This window comes from Takifugu flavidus, chromosome 18 (assembly GCF_003711565.1).
Source record: "Takifugu flavidus isolate HTHZ2018 chromosome 18, ASM371156v2, whole genome shotgun sequence".
Lineage (NCBI taxonomy): Eukaryota > Metazoa > Chordata > Actinopteri > Tetraodontiformes > Tetraodontidae > Takifugu > Takifugu flavidus.
This window is the reverse complement of record NC_079537.1, coordinates 9,814,995-9,830,359: the sequence shown is the minus strand read 5'-3', so window position 1 is coordinate 9,830,359 and position 15,365 is coordinate 9,814,995. Positions and strand designations below refer to the sequence as shown.

Sequence of the window (15,365 nt, the reverse complement as noted above, 5' to 3'; positions counted from 1 at the left end):
CAACGTTTTAATGAATATTATACTAATGCACGTTATAATTCTCTGGTTTAATTAAATTGAAGGATGCTAATTGCCTTTTCAGAAATTGTCCAGGAAGCTTTTGTACTTCTGCAGTCACAGTTCCTGTTTGGATAATGACTCTTCTGGCTGGAACTGGCCTCACATGGACCAGTAGAGCGCCCAGTTGGAGTCGTTACTCGGGGCTTTGGTTCAAACGGGTCTCAAACAAACATCCTCAGCCCCCCCCCAGCTGATACAAATGGTGGAATTTAGGAATAATTTAGCCATCGATTCCAACTGAAAAGCCAAGATGAAACTGTTTGAATTCCAGACAGTTTCCAGACTGGTTCTTGCTTTAAACCAGTCTGGAATCCGTCTGCCCCCCCCCCCCCCCCCGTTCATATTCATTCATTTCTGAATCATTGCTGCATTAAAGGGAGCAGAAAAACACCATTTCACCGGAGTAATGGGGGGAAATAAGTGGAGTGTGTTTGCGTTTCAGCCCGGTTCCTCTGACCCTGATGAAATCAGCCGTCGCTCGTCGCCGGGCTGTGACGGGCAAATTAACGGCGTGGAGCGCGGTGCTGCGGCGGAGGCCGCCGCGGCGGCGCGAGTTGTTTTTGCTCGTCGTCACCGACGATATCTGAAAACCTCTTGATGGATGTCAAAGTCCAACAACACGCAGGCGTGCCGGTAAACTGGGAAAGTGGAAGCTCCCATTGATGGTAAATTAGGCATGGTGGTAATTGTTCAATCACGGAGGGAGGGGGGCGGGGGGGGGGGGATGCGGGCCGCCCGGGTCTTTTCCAGCTCGTTCTGCTGCTGGTGTTTTGTTACAGAGCGAAGAGTTGATGATGATGGCAGAACAAGCCCACACTGGTGGGTCAGTGGAAGCTGCCAGTCAAATAAGAGGTGTTGGTTAAGGCTCACTTCTGTGTGAATTCATTATCTTTGTCCCCCCCCCCACCGTGCCTCCAAATCCCCTTTAATGAATATGTATTCACACATTCAGTCCTATAATTAACTTGATCACATGCAGCCACCATCCTGCCCCACCCCTCCTGCTCCCTCACGCCTTAATTGCACCTGTATGGTGTCCTATAACTCGCCGAGAGCTCTGTTTATGGTTATCAATCAACCAACCACACAAGCCGTAGCGGACCCGGGCTCTTGGTCAGGCGCCAGCGTCCTATTGGCTGGGAGGCAGTCAGGCGGAACAGAGATGAATGACGGCTAACGAGAGGAAGGGGGGCGTTGGGGGCGGGGTTGGCCTGTTGCTGAGTGGTGTGACAGACCACTGACAAGTTAACCACCCCTGCCTTTAGTCACCGGGCACGCTGGGTGCCCCCTAACGCAGCTGCTAAGAGCTAACCGCTCATTTATCCAGGCTGAACGCGCTTCTTCCTGTAACGACGCAGCTGCCAGTTGAGCGCTTGTGCTTCAAACGGTCAGTCGCAGGCCCCCGACCCTGACCCGTTCAGCCGGATCAGGTCCACACCCCCGCTCCAGCCTCTTCGGTCCTCCCCCATCTGGTTCTGGACTTCTGAGATCTTGAAAGATGTTGCTGTTTCAGTGATTTCCCCCCTAAGAAATTCCCCTTTCCCCCCTGAAATAGTTTGCACGTCGGCCTCGAAGACACCTTGAAAAGTGCAGGCACGCGGCTGTCAGTGGGCCCTCCCCTGTCAGTGGGCCCTCCCCTGTCAGTGGGCCCTCCCCTGTCAGTGGGCCCTCACCTGTAAGTGGACAGTGGATGAGCAGCGAGCAGGAATGCGACCGGCGGAGGCTCCTCGCCGTCTCTCAGCTTACAGGAGGGGCCCCGATGTGCCGCTACCTGCCCGCGCACATCTGTCTGCTCTCCGCCTTCCTCTCGATGGCACCCCGGCCTTAGATCATCTCCTCTTCCTCCACGCTTGAGCTGCGCTCTGGCTGGCGTGGAGGGGGGGGGGGGGGGCGCCCCGTCTCTCGCCTCTCTCCTGCCTGGCACTTTGATGTCTCGAGTGTGATTGTGCGCGGATTGTGGCAGCTTTCCCTTGAAGGTTTTGACATGAAAAGCAGGCTGAGCTCTCAGGTTTACGCCACGGCCAGTGATCCAGGACTAAAACAATCAGCCCCATCGCTGTGGGATACTATTACCACTAAATGACTCGCCCCGCATAGGGGCTTCCTCAGCCATGAAGGACCCCTTTTCTTGGTCTCCCCCCCCCACAGTTATGGACACATTTTAGGAGTGTTGATTGAATTAAGCTGATCCGTGTTCCCATTCATGGATTTTGGAAACTTCTGCAGATGCCACGGCAACCATCCCAGCAACACGGGGGCAGAAACGTGATGAAATCCGAAAGAAAAGGGGAGCAGTAATTGCAGTTAAGCTAGTCTGATAAGGGAGATAAGGTGACATGTCATTAGCAGCAGAGACATTAGCGACAACCCTTAAGCTTCGCTTACACTTTCATTAAATATTGATCTTATCTGCGCTGATCGCCGCTGCGGCCCGGCGAACGGCGCCGGGTAGATGGATCCCCGTGACAGAGGAGCCGGCGATAATCATCCATCGCGCTGCTGACATTTGACAGAACTCTTGTTTTATGAGCTGGAGTGCCGTCGCGGCGGATGAGAGGGAATAATAATGTGGCGTGATGGCCATCGCCATGGTGATGGATGGTACTGTGTCGGAGTGAGGGCAGAGCCTGAGAGTTAATCCACTTCAGCCGCATCTGTCTGACAGGGGGAAAGGCAAATCTGGCCTGTGTCATTCCTATGTTCTCTGTTTAAAAAAAAAAAGGGGGATTTTTTTCTTAAGAGGTTGAAGAAAATTGGCTTTTTAAACCTCACTGGAGTTTGAAATCTTCTGGGCACTGTTGGAGGTTCCTAATCCACATTCCGCCCCTCCTGTCCGGGATCTGCAGATGATCTGGTGATTGCTGTTTTATCCGTGGATCTCGTGTTGCTTTGTCGTCCCGGAGACACCTGAGAGACTAATGAGGCCCAACGTGAGCCATTACCATTGTTGTCCTAATGCCTCCTTCAATTAGCCACGAGCGGCTCCTCGGAGCGACGACTGTCAGTCCCTCCCTCGCTGGGGTTTCACCAATTTTCTTCCTGATTATCTGGATCAATGGGCATTAAAGGACCCAGGGAAAGACAAACACGGCGGTTTGTGGTGGGGGGGCGGCGGCAGAGAGAGGGGGGTCCGCTTTCAAACGGAGCAGAAATCCCCGTAACTACCTGTGCAGCGGGGACAAACACGGGCGCCATTCAGGTGTCAGTCCCGCCACACACGCTGTTTGTTTAGCCACAGCTCAGGAGACACTTTTAATCTCCTCTGCTTTCCTCACAGAAGCGGCGATCCGGGGAATTATTCCTCCCCATCTCAGTCTGTCTGACACGAACATTAACAGATTAAACTTTAGATTCCCCCCCCCCACCCCATGGTTGCATCACCTTCCTGCTCCCTGATGAGCGGCGATGTGAGATGGCTGATTTGGGGTCCAAAAACGCTGCTGCTGACCTTAATTCTGTGTGTTTTTTAGCATTTTCGCGTCACAAACGCGGTGCGTTCGGTGGCCGACGGACATTCCGTCACCCAATCCTCAGGTTTCAGCCTCGCCGTGAAGCCCAAAGGTCTAATTCTGCCCCCCTGTCCTCAGCCGAGGCTTTAATTTAATGTTTGAACAGGTGCGGGTCAAAAGGTCACACCTCCGCTCCAGCCGCCGGCGGCCACCTGCAGAGGCCTCCATCGCGGCTCGCCGCCGTCACAGACGACGGGCGTTTAGGGAGACATTAATTCACGCGGACGGCGGCGTCTTCTCATCAGGGAGCCGTCAGCACTAAGCTGCAGCTGCCGCCCTGAAAAAAAAAAAAAAGTGTTAATAATCTTCCTGTCTGAGACGTTAATGTGTTGATGCGCTTTGATCGGAGCCGGAAGAATCCCGCAAGTGTTCCGGAGACGGCGAGAACAACAGGTAAAACCGTCCACAGGAGGGGGAAAAGGCATTTAAATAAGTTAAATACATCTGGAGTCTTTTTGTTACTTTACCCCTCAAATAAATGCCAGTGTTTTTATTTAGATCCTGATCCCACTTCCTGTTTTTCCCACTTTAAAGGGATTGAGACCGGGAAGGTGGCGTCCGGCACAGAGAGGAAAACTTTCTCTTCACGCATCGCCGCACGAGCCAAAATGTTCATCCCGTCTCCGCCGTCATCCTTGGTGATTTTCAATCGCAGAGGTTAAACGCCGCAGAAACGTTCTGGGGGGGGGGGAAACATATGGGTGTCGCGCAGCTCGAGTTGATTATAAATCACATGCGTACTGCTGAATGCAGGCGCAGGATCACATGACAGATGACACCAGGCTGGAGTCTCACCTCCTTGACAAACCAAGCGCTGCTGCTTGTCTTTGAGGTCATGTGACTGGGAGAGGGGTGGGGGGGGGAGTTAAGGTGAGACCACCTCCAGCACTCGAGTTTTACCTTTACTCTCCAGGCGACACCTGAGCTGAGCCTCAGGCGCGCTGCAGCTTTAACAAACCCTCGCAAACATCTGCTGGACGTCCACATCTGGGCTTTTCTCCCTCTGGACCTTAGGATCCAGTTCCCTCTTGAGGCAGCAATCTCCTCCTGGACCCGCCGACCCTTGAAAGCGTGGACATGTTCGGCCCCGGGCAGCTGGTTTCCACGCTCCTGCCTGCGGTGTTCCACTCACCGGCGGCTCACTTTTTCCCCGCTTTCCCGAGCAGACTGGCGTCCCAACCCCAGATCCTGATCCCGGGGCCGTTCATCACCTACGAGTCCCTGAGGAGTTACCTGCAGCCTGATCCATGCAAGGAAGCCTTGCTCCTGGCCACGCCGCCGGTGGGGATGGGACCCCTCGCAGAGGTCATAGGTAGGGCCAAACATTTCTCAAATTTCTGGAGACACAAGTAAATATGGAGGCGAGGGGTTAGCCACCAGCTCGTAGCTAATGATCAATTATCAGGCTTCCTTAACTTGGGCCTGATGCTTCCTCCACTAATTTTGAATGGTTAGTTGGCTGCCGCCCGTCGGCGCCTGTGTAACCGCTGCTCCCGTTATGCGCCCCAGATGAACAGCGGCCGGTGAAGCAGCGGCGTGCACGGGCGAACTACAGCAGCTGGCAGCTGGAGGAGCTGGAGAAGGCCTTCGAGACCACCCACTACCCAGACATCTTCATGAGGGAAGCCCTGGCTGTCCGACTGGACCTCATCGAGGCCAGAGTGCAGGTGAGCTGCCTCCCGAACACCCTCGCAGTCCGCTAATATCAGGGACTCGCCGTCCCACCTGCTAATTTGATGTCTTTGCTACTGAGGAATTCACATCTCAGTAGAATGTACAGAAATGTCTTTTTCTCTTCGTAGGTTTGGTTTCAAAACCGCCGAGCTAAGATGAGGCGGCAGCTGAAGCTCCAGGGTCAGCTCTCCCGGCCCCAGTTGAACACGGACCGAGAGGCTCCCGAGGCGGCGAGCGGGCCTCTGAGGCTCCAGGCCGACGGTTCCGACGGCGAGCACTGCGAGAGGCAGCGGGCGCGAGAGAGCGGGGCCCCCGCGGCCGGGGGGGGGGCCGGGGGCGGGCGCGCACCTGCCGCCCGCGGAGGGGCCCAGTTCGGAGGAGCTGCGCTCCAGCAGCATCGCCACGCTGAGGGCCAAAGCCCGAGAGCACGAGGCCGAGATCCACAACACCATAAACGTTTCAGGAGGCGACGCACAAACACAGGAAGCTGGCGCCAGACGGGAGGACTGATGGCTTCATCTTCTTCCTGTTTGTGCAGATATTAGCGCTCATTTGTCACCGATGTACCTGAAGGTGTCCTGGTGCTGCTGTGGAGGCGTCACGATTCCTTCCTGCTCTGTACTCCAAAGCTTTTGACCATCTCGTGATTTTCTTTGTCCTTTTGTCTCCGTGTCTCCGTCCTCTCGTCTCATTATCCTCCCTCCTCTCTCCAGTTAATTATTCTCCCGTGTTGTTGTCGCCGCCTCATATTCCGAGCGCGGCTTCAATCACCGATCGTGTCTTCAACACGTCGCCTCGTCACGGAATCCGGGGAAATTTCCAACCGACCTCTCGGGGTCACCGCCGCCGCAGAGATGCAGGATGTCGGCGTGCGTGCACACGTCCTCACAGGAAACCATGGAAATAGCTGAGAAATGAACTCATGGAAAGTGACACCATGAGCGTGCACAGCTGCTTTTTTCCCCTCTTCTTCTCTCCATGAGTGACTTTAAAGTATAGCGTGTGCAGGTTCGCCCCGAAAATGCGGGACAGGAGTGAACAAATCACGTTTGTTCACTGTCAACATCTGCGCCGCTGTGACGGAGCGCTCGTTCAATCAAGGTTATTTTTATCCAGTTCTGTTAGATAATTAATGTTTCGCGCCAAATATTTGACTTGGGTTAAGGACATTTTACCTACAGATGCACATCCAAAGCTAATGTTTCCTATTTTCTTAAAATAAATAAACGTCAAGGTGAAAGTTGCTGATATTAGTGGCAGAAACTGAAATGTGTGATGAATAAAAAGTCTATTTGTTGGAGACTGTTGGGAGAGGTGTGCAGCAGCTGCCCCCTACTGGGCACAAACGGGAACGCGAGTCCAAAAACACAACTAAAACCTACATTAATGCCATTTATTTTTTTATATTTTCTCATTTCTTTGGACAGTAGATCCGGTGTGATTCAATCACTCCGGACGTTCATGTTCAGCTGACTAACCCGTGGTGTCAGAGGTCAGTGCATTTAAAATACGTCATAATATATATATTTAGAACCAATGTGTCTGTTGAGCTTACGTGAATTTAGCTTTTTTTTTTAGGACCTCGTGAATTGGGTCAGAACTTTCCTGAAACAATAACTGGCCTCAATTAGGCCCAAACATGGACGCAAAACAAAGATGCATCATGTGCGGTGACCCGGACACGTTGGCTGAGACAGAAGGACTCGTTTTAACGTTCAGAAATTGGTCTTTTTCGTCGATGTAAACGGAAATTAAAAAAAAACAAAGAATAAATCCCGCAACGTGGTTAGAGAGGGACCTCAGTTCTAGCCCAGGCTGACCTCTTTACGTGAAATCCAAAACATCTCATTCATTATTCAGCATTATTCCGAAGCTTCATCTTTCGTTTTCAGCTTTTTCCCCCTGAAACGCACCATCCATATGTTTGATTTAAACATCGTAATTTACCTGTGTGACTCTTGCGTCTGTGGATGATGGATGGTGGTGACACCCACCCGCCCATCCACCCGCCCGCCGCCGCCGCCGGCGCGTCCGGGACCCTCCGCGCTCCCTCAGCTGGAGGAAACAGGACGCAGCTGCTCTCCAGGCTCAGATCCTGACTTCCTCTTTAGTCCCGCTCATCCTGCGGCTCCTGCGCATCGAGGAGCCGCTCGGACTGCGCCGCGTTTGCGTTCTTATGGCTGCCATCAAGGCTTTGGAGCAGTGGTGCCGAGCGCACTGCGACGGCTACCGGGACGTGACCATCACCAACATGACCACGTCGTTCAGGAGCGGACTGGCTTTTTGCGCCCTCATACACAACTACAGACCCGACCTGATGTAAGTGTTTCTTCCCCGGGTCACTTCTGTTCAGCAGTTTTTATTAATACTTAATAAGTTTAAGCTGCTGTGACTTGTGCTGTACTTCCTGTATTTATTTGATGTGACACCTTTGAGAAGCGCCCTGTTGTGTTGACCCCTGAAGGTCAAAACATGGAAATTCAGTAAATATGGGAACTTATTTTAAACGTCTATCCAACATATACCTATAGAATACTCCACTCACTCACACACGCACCCAAATACTGCACACAAGTTCATAAATGCCCACAATATGAAGACATTTTCAACATTTCCAGGTAAAAAAAGGTCTTCAGAAGGTTTGTGTGAAACGTTGTGGTGTTCAGTGCTGTATGGTAAGGGTGGGACCTGGGGGGGCGCCTGCTCTCATTGTTTATGTTGGCTCCTTATCTCTCTTGTCTCAGAGACTACGACTCGCTCAGAAAGGAGGATGTGTTTGAGAACAACAGGCTGGTAAGACCAGAACTAGCTGCAACTGTTCTTTATTGCTGCTAAAGTTTTCATTTTTGCTGCTTTCATCCTGCTCAGCTCATTACTTTGGTTAACCTCTGCAGCACCCAGGAACCCCCACCCCACCCCCCCACCCCACCCCCCCACCCCCCATTATTGAGTGGAGCAGCTTCCTCTGACTATATTCCCTCTGTATGACTTCCTCTGGACTGTCCTGACTGGAGCTGGGGTGGATTATTCATTTTGAATGAGGCCACCTGACCCCCGTCAGGATGGTCCGTGTTTAGAAGCTGTTTTTACTGATGACTGTTGCACGAGAAAGAAGAACCGGGAGCCGCTCGCGAGGCTGCGGCGTTTTTATTGGCCCAGCTTTGCTCCCTGGATGTTGGCTGGACTCGGACGTGAGGCAGCTGTAATTCACACCCGTCTATATTTCATGGACGGTGTCAGATTCCTCACAGGTGTGGAGTTAAATAAGAACGCGCCCTCCCTTTCCCATCACTGTTGTTTATTTGGATCCCAACACGCAAAGAGGAAGTCACTATTCCTTATGCTTTCGGGCCACGGACGCTATTTAAAGGAAATGTTATTGTCTAACCTTTCTACAGAACTGAGGGACACTCCTGTCCCCAGAGGAACCCATTGAGTTTAATTTTAGACGGCCCCTAAATGTGTTGTTTTTATGACCAAGGCTTTCCAGGTGGCAGAGGAGAAGTTGGGGATTCCAGCTTTGTTGGACGCAGAGGACATGGTGGCGCTGAAGATCCCCGACCGGCTGAGCATCCTCACCTACGTCTCCCAGTACTACAATTACTTCAACGGTCGGCCCCCTAGTGAGGACGCGGTTGCTTTGGAAAGCTGTAAAAAACTGTCCCGATGCTAACTTTTCCACTTTTCCACAGTGGGAGGAGTCAAACGGCCAGCGGAAAACTTCAGGGAGGCGCCCTCTGGGAAGAAAAACCTCCCGGTGGTCGCCGGCACCTTCATGCCCAGACCCACCACTGAGATTCGTTTGCCGCCCGCCGTCAATACTCGGAGCTCATCCAAGGGCGACGGCGTCCCCGTTGAGGTCAGTCCAGTAAAGACATTTGTAACAGGTGAGCGTGGAGTGTGAGCTCTTGGTTCTTCCACAGACGGCAGAAAGCAGCAACAAAAGCGGCACTCTGAACAGCAAATGTGCTGCCTGCAAGTGTCACGTTCACCTGGTTCAAAGGCACTTTGTGGAGGGAAAGCTCTACCACAGGAGCTGCTTTAAGTAAGGATTGAACCAACGTCCACTGGACGGTTCCTGCATTCCTCATTCCGTGTTTAATGAACCCCTTCCAGGTGCTGGGAATGCTCCAGTGTGCTTCACGCGGGGGGCTACAGGCCGGGGAACCAGCCGGGCACATTTGTCTGCAACCAGAACAGCTGTAAAGGGTCCTCCTCTGTCTCACCTGGGCGTCCGAGTAGCCCCCCCTCCGTGCTGCTGGCTCCTTTGAGGGCTCCTGTCGAGCCCGTCGGTCCCAGTCCGCCCTCCAAGTCCTGGACGGCCTCAGCCCAGAAGACGCAGTCGGCCCGGCAGAGGTTTTTCCAGGCTGATGTCACGACCGGTGACGCGACACCCACAAAGCTCAGCAAAGAGGGCGGGAAGACGCTGGCTGAGGAGAACCGCAACAACAACAACAAGCGTCCCTTCACCGTCCGGCCAGCGGACCGCCGGTGAGTGTCTTCAAGGTTTCTGCAGGTCCCACATCCAGCTGATAATGAGACCGATTCGTCTGCAGGTTCGGAGGCGACCCAGTTTCCCCCAACGGGCCCAGTTCAAGAAATGGCAACCACGTCCAAGCCTCGGCCAGACGCTGGGTGGGAGACCCGTCCGATAAGGAATGTCCAAGAGAAACAGACGCAACCGGCTCGAGACCGGCAGCCGTACGCTCAGACGCCAAAGGCAATCCATCCCAGTTGTTCTCCATCCTTCTTTCTGACTCCCGGCCAACACGCTGCCCCCACTTCCCCCAATTGTCTCCGTCTGTCTGCATTCACAGGAAACAAAGCCTTTTTGTCACTGCTGTCCCATTTATGCAGCCCTTGCATTTAGTGCTGTGACATTTTAATTTGTCTCTCACACACTTAAAAACGAACTTTGCGATCCGAGCCGTCGTTCTCCCGGAAACGCCGTTCATGCTCGGGTGGAGCCTCCTGACAGTCAAATCATTGGGGATAATAACAGAAGTTATTCCGTTTTCACCAGAAGACATCACACTGTCTCTTTTTCCTGCTTTTACCTAATGAAAAGCAGGTCCATTATCCGACATCTGTCACCGCGTCTCCTGTATCATATGCTAACAGTAAAATATTCCTCTGCAGTTTCCCAAAGGCGATCGAACCCCCCACCTCAGCCCAAATCAGGAGCAAAGTAAGTGTCCCTGTTTGTTAATGTCTGCGGGTCCAGTTATGTCCAACATGTGTCCCCTCCTGCTGACATAGAGACGCTGAACCTGAGCCAGGATCCCCGTCCGCTGGTGTCGCTACATCAGGCCGCTCCGTCGCTCCGCCACCCACAGCAGCGGCTCCAGTCAGTCCTGTTTTCCTACCTGGATCCTGGAGGGAGAGCTCCCCCCGCCACCCTGGGCCCGGAGACACCAGTGAGACACATATTTACGGCTCTGTTTCTTAACCTAAAACCTAATTAGGTGAATCGTTTTACAATAACCAAGGAGAAGCCTCCACGGTCAGGACAGCATTCCCTTTGTGCCTCCAGGTTTTAAGTGCGGTAGTCAGCACCCCGTGAAGCCCCCACCTCGACGCCCAGCTGTGGAATCTATTAGCGTGTTGAGCCGCGTTCCTGCCAATCCTGGAAATCCGCCAGGTTTGATTAAAAACATCGCAATCCCAGCAATCAACACACACGCGAGCGGCCTCGGCCATCGCGTCAACAGTCATCCCGCACCAGGAACGAGCCAGGAGTCAGACGTGACAATGCGTTCCTGAAGAGCTGCCATTAAAGGAATATCTAATCCCATTTTATCTACCTCTTAGGTGCTAAAAAAGGAAAGTATTTGTCACCCACCGACGCCTCCAGGACTGAAATGAGGTCACCCTCTGTAAGTTCCCTCCATTAAGTCTCTTAAGAGATTAATTACCAGCTCTACAAATATGCTTTCATTACATTGCCCTTAAAAAAAAGGGAAGAGCCTCTTCACATTTAAGCAGCCCGAGTCTGGAATTTCAAAGCGTCCGATCCCGACTGGAGTTCTTTTGTGTTTCAGGTGAAGCCTTATCACGTTCCAGCGGAGCAGATCGAGAGGCAGCTTGGCGAGATCGAGACAAACGTGGCTCGCTTGGAAAAAGAGGGCGTGGCGCTGGAGAAGAACCTCCGAAGCTGCGAGGAAGGTGGCGACTTCCTGTCACTCCTTCGCTTCCTCTACTTGTTTAGACCTGCACGTGAAACACAATTGAACGGCCCCTCAGATAAAGTTCCGGGCCGTTCCCGTCTCCCTCAACGACCTTGACGCGGGTTTTGATACTTTGTTTGTTCCGAATGTCTTCTGCTGCTTCCCTGTGAGCAGGAGGCCTGATTGCTCGCTCGGCACTAACATGCCCCCCCCCCCCCAAACCGCTGAAGTGGTTATAAACCTTTGTCTTTCAGAAGGGGACGGGGACATCCTGATGGACCCTCTGATGGTCGACTGGTTCAACCTCATTCGGAAAAAGCAGATGTACATCAGGAAGGAATCAGAGCTGGTGTACTTGTAAGTGAGAACCTAGCCGAAAAAAATAATATGGAAGGTGTTTTTGACAAGAACCCCCCCTCCGTCAGAGCCAGGACCCAGGAGCTGGAGCAGCAGCAGCCTGGGGTGGAGGGGGAGCTCCGCAGGCTGCTGGAGAAACCCGGTAAGGCTGCGTTTCCAGACCCTCGACTCGGCCGATGCGTCTTTCCTCCCGCTAAAGCCTCTGACCCGCTGCAACAGATCACTTGAAGTCCAGAGAGGAGCAGCGGCAGGAGGAGAGGCTGATGCAGAGACTGGTGGAGATCGTAGACGGCAGGAACGCCATCGTGGAGGGCCTGGACGAAGACAGGCTCAGGTACCAGGAACCGGCAGGGTTCCGAAACAGTTAAAGACGAGCTGAACTGCGAATGTGTCGTTAACAGAGAGGTGGAGGAGGACCAGCAGTTAAACGAAATGATGAAAAACCTCGGTGAGCAGCCTTCAGAACGCATCCTTCCAACATCATCCCAAACGTTGTTCCAACAGGCACCGTTTTTGTGTTGAACAGGAGTAAAAAAAGCCAAACACAAAAGGAAGGCCTCCATCTCGAAGCTGTTCAGGCGAAGGAGTAAGAGACGAGTGGAATGAGGTCTGATATTAATGAACTACAAAAGAAAGAAAGCTGTAATCCATCGGCTAATGAAGGGATGTCAGTCATGTCTCATGTTTTGCCTTTTTGCTTTGAACGTTGAGTTAAAATGTCTTATTTTCCCCTCGCAATATTAACCGGCTGTTCTCGAATAACTGGTTTCCCCTCACGCCTGAACACACCACACTCTCCGATGCCTCTTTTTGGTGTATTTTCATATCCAAAACTTTAATTAATGCAACCACCCAGGAAACAAATGTACTTAAAAACGGGGTTTTCTGAGGGCTGAGCTGTGCAGGATGGATGAGGGGGGCCCCTGCAGACGCTCCTGTCCTGCTCTGTACTGTAGGTGGCAGCCTGGACCTGCTGCATCACCGGGCAGCCGCTTGGAAATCCAATTTGCCACAGCGGGGACAGTTAATTTCTTTGCTAATTTTATAAATGCTGCAGAAATGTTCGGCCGCGCTGATGCAATAATGTCATGTGAAAGAGGATTAGGCCGAGCGGCGGCTTATGGTGGGAGAAGGCTTATAAACTATAGGTTTATCTTCAAACTGGGTTTAATTAAACATTACTCTTCACTAATATCTGCATCTGGAATGCTCCCCACCTGAGCCATTACAGTGTTCAAACACGGTTTGTGTCCCGTCGTGTGTGAAAATGCTATCCGGGCTATTTATCAGGGGCGCGCACTTTTGCCTCGCGCGTGTTATTAAATCTTATGCGCTCCATTTTTTTTTTCTTAAACTCGAGTCCTCCAATAAATCACTTCCTGGTGAGCAGGTGAGGGTGATTTTTACTCATTAACAGCCTCTTTTTTAAAAAAATCTGTGAACATTTCCGCTTTTGACTGTTAGTTTAACCACAAACCCCCTAAAAAGATGAAACTAAACCGGCGCCGGGGCCTTTTTTTTTTCTTTTTTTCTTTGCCTTAAACCTGCGCCATAATCTCACGGCTGCACGTGCGTTCGCGGGCGCCATTAATCGCGCGCCGCAGCCCCTCGCGAGCTGCCTCATTTTGAGATGCGTGAAATTGTGATGGTGAACTTGGAAGGCGTTTTTCTAGCCGAGCGCATGTCGGCGACGGTTCTGGTAGGAAAATGCCGGGCGTGATGCGGCTGACAGTCGAGACTGAACGTGTGATATTAGAGTTAATTAAAGCTTTGCGCCCCATCTCCCGCAAATGCTCGCACTTCTGCAATTAAGAATCAAAGGCGAGGGCTTAGTGTCAGGGGGGTGTCTAATACATGGTTTTAACAGGAATGGGACCTGATTTGCCGAGCTCCTAGCGACAAGCATTAACAACAGCCTCAAATTAGAGCGACATTAATATTCATAAGTAAAACAATTCATCCTGTGAATATGTGATGAAATGGAATCCTCTGAGGTGAGCTTCTCGTGTCCAGGCTGCCACCGTTCATTAAAACACGCCGTTACCCGTGAAGTGCTTAATCTTTATGAAAGGGCGGGTAAAAAAAAAAAAAAATCAGTTTCAGCTGCTCCCACGCAAAAAAGATGGAGGTCGTAATATTGTTTAGGCACCTTTAAATTATGATCCTTTATATATTTTTTTCTTTTTTAGTGGTGTCTGATCGGCCTCCTGAATAAAAACGTTAAACATTTGCTGACGCAACTCTGTGACTGCAATGGTTTCAATACCATACTACTCATACCTGAGTCATGTAGCTTTAGCAGCTTTAGCCTGTCCCACAACACAGCCTGTGTGTGTGTGTGTGTGTGTGTGTGTGTGTGTGTGTGTGTGTGTGTGTGTGTGTGTGTGTCGTCTCATTCTAGCCCCTGCCACAGTCTCTGCCACTAGCCTGTAATTATGATCCTCGAGGTAATTTTATCAGGCTCATTAGCTCTGATGAGTAAACGAGAAGCGTGCCTCTAATTTATTGGCCATCCATGCTGGAGACTTAATTCTCATCAGAGAGATCATAATATGTGCACAGAGAGACGGATACACAGCACATACGTGCAGCGATACGGCCAGCGGAACGCCGAGGCCCGGGAGGTTAGAGGTGGCTCGTGGTTGGAGGGGAGCTGGGATTATTTTAATAAACGTGGCGCTGACGTTCCGAGCTGCTGAACAGCGTCACCTTTGATTCCGACCAAAGCCGCTGTTTGTATCCCGCAGACTCCCCTGACTTTATCTCCCCCGCACAAAATGAGATCCTCGAACCCTCCGCAAACAAAATTGCATTGTTTTGTTCCCTGTTCAGTAGAGATGATCCATTTTCTGCGTCGGGGAACGTGTTCCGGGAGCCGGGCTAAACGCGCTCGCCGTTCCCAATGTGTGGAAATTTGCATTGAGGGGAAATTATGCATGCTGGCGAGTGGAAATGAAATGTATAAAGTGCATGACTGGTAGACTTGACAAGTGCAGCTTTCATCCATCTCAAATGAATAATTTTCACTTCCCTTAAACATCCTTAATCCAAGCATGTTATCAGCGGGCGTGCAGGATTCTACCAGACTTCCTCCTTAACGGCGCAGCAACTTTCGACTTGCCTGAGATTCGCCGCCGCGGTTGCTTACCACATGGTCTTAGGGACTCACACTTATCCGTTCCTGCTGGTTTCCTGGATCAGTAAAATTCCTCCGAGACACAATATATACATAAAGCGAGTCTTAATAGATAGCAGAATGTCTCACTCTCCTCTCCTCTGTGCTGCCTCAGAGGCGGGCTGTATTTTACCTCCGATTCACGCTGGCAGAACTCGCAGGATGGTGTGTTTTTAAAAGAAAAAAAGGGAAAACAAACACGGTTGCGGGGTGGCCCTTTGTCCTCTGTTCCGGATTTCAGTGACAGACCCCTTCATGCTGGAGCACGGTGGCTGGGAAGAGCATCCGTAAAGGGATTGAGAAGGATATTCATGGTAAATTACTCATTTACAGCCCAGCATCCGGCAGTTAGACAGGTTATTTTGGGGAACGTTTTTTTTTTTTTCCACCCCCCCAGCGGAGCGCGTATTTACAACCACGTCG

The 15,365-nt window shown here is 51.7% G+C and overlaps 2 protein-coding genes across 2 annotated transcripts; both read left to right on the top strand.

The window, feature by feature from the left end:
• The first annotated feature begins 121 nt into the window (after positions 1-121).
• Positions 122-5,753, top strand: si:dkey-43p13.5 (paired mesoderm homeobox protein 2). The gene is given in 4 exon segments (XM_057015508.1): positions 122-4,881; positions 5,079-5,236; positions 5,372-5,619; positions 5,621-5,753. Coding segments are annotated over 4 exon segments (774 nt in total). The 5' UTR covers positions 122-4,646.
• Positions 5,754-7,237: 1,484 nt separating this feature from the next.
• Positions 7,238-13,996, top strand: micall2a (mical-like 2a). Its single transcript, XM_057014932.1, has 17 exons — positions 7,238-7,562; positions 7,988-8,036; positions 8,725-8,866; positions 8,936-9,102; positions 9,167-9,288; positions 9,360-9,734; positions 9,800-9,963; positions 10,383-10,431; positions 10,503-10,660; positions 10,777-10,884; positions 11,055-11,119; positions 11,285-11,408; positions 11,665-11,767; positions 11,836-11,909; positions 11,987-12,101; positions 12,169-12,215; positions 12,294-13,996. The coding sequence occupies exons 1-17, from the start codon at positions 7,420-7,422 to the stop codon at positions 12,371-12,373; spliced, it is 2,085 nt and encodes a 694-aa protein (XP_056870912.1). The 5' UTR covers positions 7,238-7,419; the 3' UTR covers positions 12,374-13,996.
• Positions 13,997-15,365: the final 1,369 nt, after the last annotated feature.